Genomic DNA, 5009 nt, shown 5'->3' with positions numbered 1-5009 from the left:
GTCCAGTAATAAGGAAATTGTATTAATAGAAAAAAATTATCTGTTAAATGGTTCTCAAAACTAAACGGAGTCTAAGTTAAGAAAATATTAGCGACAATGTAGTATATTCATTCAGTTAGCCAATAAATATTTAGTTATCTTAGGACCATGTTCTAGTCATTCTGTCAAGCATTGGATAAATAATAATTTTTGTCCTTGGAGACATTAGATGTAGATGGTATGTTATGTTGAACCTGAAATGAGAAGTATGATGTGTCCCCAGATAGGACAGTGAATGTGTCACTGGTCTCAGCGAATTAAGTCTGTTTGAGAAGGTAACATTTAAGCAGAGATATGAAGTTGAGTAAGAAATTGAGATGAAGAGGTGAGTTCTTGAATACGAGAGTAGGGAGTGGTTAATGACACAAGCTAAAGACAGCTATATTTTTGGGCCTTAGTCCATGTTAATAATTTTGACCTTTATTTATGGTGTAACTATTAGGCTTTGAAGCAGAGAGGTTCTAAAATAGAAGGATATTTGAAAAGATTGTTCTCAAGTGGATTAAAGAATGGTGAAAAGTATTATGAAGAGTAGTCTTATAAATCATAATGAAGATAGTGATTTAGTGATAAAGTACCAACAGATATGGAAAGAAATACATGGAATGAATTAACTTGATTATTCCTGGTTCAGGGAACTGAACACAGTGCCTTGTACATGCTAGCATTCTAAGACTTTATAATTAGATGAATAAATGAACCTAATAAAAATTATTGAATTATAGTGGTGCACACCTTTAATCCCAGCACTTGGGAGGCATAGTCAGGTGGATCTTTGTGAGTTCCAGGCCAGACTAGATGACATAGTGAGTTCCAGGTCACCCTGGCTAAAGGGGCACTCTGTCTCAAAAAGACCAAAAAATTTAAAAATTACTGAATTATCCACTGAGTTAGGCCAGTCTTTTTTTTTTTTTTTTTTTTGTGATTGGTTGTGTGTGTGTGTGTGTGTGTGTGTGTGTGTGTGTGTGTGCTGGGATTAAAGGCGAGGGCTACCACGCCCTGCCTGGTGTGAGTTAGGCTATTATGTCAGACTACAATAATGGTAAAACCTCAAAGCCTTTGCTCCCCTATGCTTACATTTTGCTTAGTCTGCTGTTAGAGAGGGGAAGAGGAGCCAGGAGAAACTGATTTGGTTTTGTTTGGTTTTTTGAAGTCTTTTTGAGACAGGGTCTCCCTGTAGCCCCAGCTGTCCTGGAACTCACTATGTAGACCAGGCTGGCCTTAACTCACAGAGATCCACCTGACTCTGTCTCCCAAGTGCTGGGACTAAAGGTGTGTACCATCATGCCCATTGAGAAACTATTTTTTAACTTGAGCACTAGTGGAGGGGAATTGGGATTAGCATTTCAAGGTTTTCACAAAGGAACGCTTCAAATAATAACAGGTAGAAGGTCTGATTATCAAAGCAATATCATTTGAGTGTTGAAGTGGGATCTCAGATTCTAGTGAGTTAGAAATAGTACTTGGGTTCAAAAGTAGAAAACCACGAAATTGTTAATTATATGTCATATAGATTTTAAGCTATAGATACATGTCTCGAGGACCACAGAGATTAGAAAAGGGGGAAATCCTAACAAAAAAGTAGAAAAACTATTTTTCTTTACTAAAAAGTTCCTTATTACATAATGAGGGTTGTGGCAGTGTTTTATTTAAATTTTAACGATTTCAAGAAATCATTATACTACTCTAACTAGGAAAGAGAACCAAGTTTTCATCTTTGACTTCAGTGCCTAACATTTGATGAATATACAGAAAATGTTTTGGTTTCACAGAATGAGAAATAAGTATTATAAACAGGAAATGTACTTTATTCTTTTAAAAGAATATACTGTTCAAAGAAGAAAGAGTGTATTCACAGATGTGAAGAAGTAAAAGTTAAGGGAGATAACTGAACTAAAATTCATGTATTCAATTTATACTGTAAGTTGCAGTAAATGGTCTCAGTCATTAATTTAAAAGTGCAAATAAAAAAGCAGGCATTGCTCATGTGCATCCTGCATTTTAGACCTCTTACATGTTTGTTGTGATTTTCATGGCTCTTTCCAGCATGGAGAGAACAACAGTTTACAAAGGAATTAGTTAGGCCTTAATTGGTGTATTCAGATCATGGCACTGCCTACATAAGCATGCAGGCTCCTCACCCACTGCTTTAATATTGGGGACCATTTTCTCTTTTTAACGTATTAAATTTCACTTTCCAGTTTAGACTGCACTGAAGCAAATCTTTTCAAATTTACTCCTCCATTTATTTTTCCTTTTCTTTGTAGTGGTAGGAATATCGATTATAAATCATATATCATCTTTGGACTTATTAGACCAACTATAATTTTTTATTTAGTGTCTTTTATTACCTTTTAATTTTAAATTTTTTATTAGAATAGTGTCTTGTTTCTATAGCCACAAAACTCCTAATATATCGTGGTATTACCTGATTTACGTTTGGCAGTGTACTATCAATACACTGCTCCATTTTCCCTAGCACAAGACTAAGACAAAATATGATGTTTTTAGATCTTGTATTTGTTTGTTGATGAGTTCAAGATAAAATTGAATAAATCAGGTAATAGTATTTCAAAGAGCTAATTAGATTATCCAATATTTAATATGCTACAGTTATTTATATATGAACACATGGTTATTTTCTTGATTGTATATAATATGTTCCTTAAATCAGTAAGGTATAAGCCAGGTGTGGTGGCACTGCCTGTAATCTCACATGGGGCAGAAGCAGTTGGATCTCTGAATTCTAGGCAGCCTGGGCTACGTAGTGAGACTGTGGCTCCAAAACGGAAAAAAAAAAAAAAAAAGCAGTAGACTATGGTTTGGCAAATATTTTAGGCCTATTCATTATAGGAAAGTATTCATGCTCATTTCTTTATATAAAATATGTTGTTAAAAGTAATCCTAAAATGTCATTGCTAAGCATTTTCAAAATTATTACCTTTATCTTTATGTGAACTATTTCAGGATTTAAAGAAGTCAATGATCATTCAAAAGACACAGAGAGCTATGAGTATGACTTAATAGGAGTGACTGTTCATACAGGAACAGCAGATGGTGGGCACTATTACAGCTTCATCAGAGATATAGTCAATCCACATGCTTATAAAAATAATAAGTGGTAAGTTTTAAATGTTTTTCCTTTGGGTTTTAAAAACATTTTCTTCCTGTTTTTAAGTATATAGTTATGATGATTTTTTTTTTTCTTTTTCCTGGTATATTTTTAGTTTTTTGTTTTTGAAAAACTTCCAATGAAATTAAGAAAAATTTAAGAGCAGGGCGTGATGGTGCAAGCCTTTGATCCCAGCACTTGGGAGACAGAGGCAGGCGGATCTCTGTGAGTTCAAGGCCAACGTGGTCTACATAGTGAGTTCCAGGCCAGCTGGGGTTACAGGGAGACCCTGTTTCCCAAAAAAAAGAAAAATTAAATTTTTTTTACATTATCTTTGTATGTGCTTGTCTGTCTGTGAGTACGTATATGCCAGCACACATTCTCCTTCCATCTTATGGCTCCTGTGGATCCAACTGAAGTCATCCAACTTGGGCACAAGCACCTTTCATCCCATGGGCTATCTTACAGGCCCAGGAAAAGAAATTATAAAAAGGCAGCTTTCAAAGGGATATGGGCAGACAAAGGTAGCCTTTAATCCCAGCACTTGGGAGGCAGAGGCAGCCCAATCTCTGTGAGATCAAGGCCAACCTTGTCAAGTTTGAGGGCAGCTGGGGCTTACAGGGACACCGTGTCTCTTTAAAAAGTGTCTGTATGTGAATCAGTTGTTCTTAATTTTATGTATGAGTCTCTAAGTTCTTGAGAATTTGATGAATGCTTTCCTGAGAATGAACAAATGACTCTTTTGTTGTTGTTTTTATTTTATGTGTATGCGTGTATTGCCTGCATGTAGGTAAGTGCACCTGTGTCATGCCATGCCCGCAGAGGTCAGAAGAGGCTGTCGGATCCCCTGGGACTGGAGTTACAGACAGTTGTTAGCTGCCATGTGGGTGCTGGGATTCAAACCCGGTTCTTCTGCAAGAACAACCAGTTCTTAACCACCAAGCAAATGACTTTTTATTAACATTCTGAGGAAATTCATAGACTACATTGCACCTGTCAAATCTTACCATACTCCTTCCTTGATTCATTCAGGACCTATTTACTGAATGCCCTCAGTTCAGTGGTTACAGTCTTTTTTTTGGGGGGGGGGTCTTTTTGAGACAGGGTCTCCCTGTAGCCCCAGCTATCCTGGAACTCACTATGTAGACCAGGCTGGCCTTGAACTCACAGAGATCTGCCTGCCTCTGCCTCCCGAGTGCTGGGACTAAAGGCACGTGCCACCACACCCAGCTGGTTACAGTCTTGTACATACAATTTAGAAGTTACTTTCATCCCAGCTGTACACTGTTAACCTTACCTCTTTTCTTCCACACACATTTTATTTTTATTATCGTTTCTCAAGTTAGAAAATAGTGGCTGTTTTTTAGTCTTCAGATATCTTTAGGACATCTCATGTATAGAGACTGTATGTGTGCTTTAAACTCCTGTTAGAAATACTGCTTTGAACAAAATAAAGTTATTGTAGAGTTCTGAATTCTGGAAATGTGGTATTTATATTTTAAAAAGAAAAGAACTGCCGGGCATGGTGGGTGGCACAAGCCTTTAATCCCAGCACTTGGGAGGCAGAGGCAAGTGAATCTCTGTGAGTCCTAGGCTAGCCTGGTCTACATAGTGAATCCAAGGCAGCAGTGGCTACAGGGAGACCACTGTCTCAAAAAGACAATAAATAAGTAAGTAAATAAGTGAGTGAGTGAGTGAATTAATTAATTAATTAATTAAGAAATTTTTATTCTCTGTCGCAAAGTATAATGATGTTTGTATTAAATTTTAATAAAGACTTTTTGCTTGACCAAAAAAATACACAGTTATTTGTTGATCTACAATTAACAGAATAGTTTCATTCAGCTCTTATTTCTGA

General features: G+C 36.5%; 1 protein-coding gene across 1 annotated transcript in view; it reads left to right on the top strand.

Moving 5' to 3' along the window:
* The window catches only part of Usp34 (ubiquitin specific peptidase 34), a 239249-nt gene that overhangs the window by 182772 nt on the left and 51468 nt on the right, over positions 1-5009 (top strand). The window contains exons 50-51 of the mRNA XM_008844481.3: positions 1777-1819; positions 2999-3160. Of these exons, the coding sequence (XP_008842703.1) occupies positions 1777-1819; positions 2999-3160 (205 nt within the window). The remainder of the gene's footprint in view (positions 1-1776; positions 1820-2998; positions 3161-5009) is intronic.

Source organism: Nannospalax galili, unplaced genomic scaffold (assembly GCF_000622305.1).
Source record: "Nannospalax galili isolate Female #2095 unplaced genomic scaffold, S.galili_v1.0 scaffold682, whole genome shotgun sequence".
Taxonomy (NCBI): Eukaryota; Metazoa; Chordata; class Mammalia; order Rodentia; family Spalacidae; genus Nannospalax; species Nannospalax galili.
The sequence above is the reverse complement of the archived record's forward strand: the minus strand, read 5'-3'. Positions and strand labels throughout refer to the sequence as shown.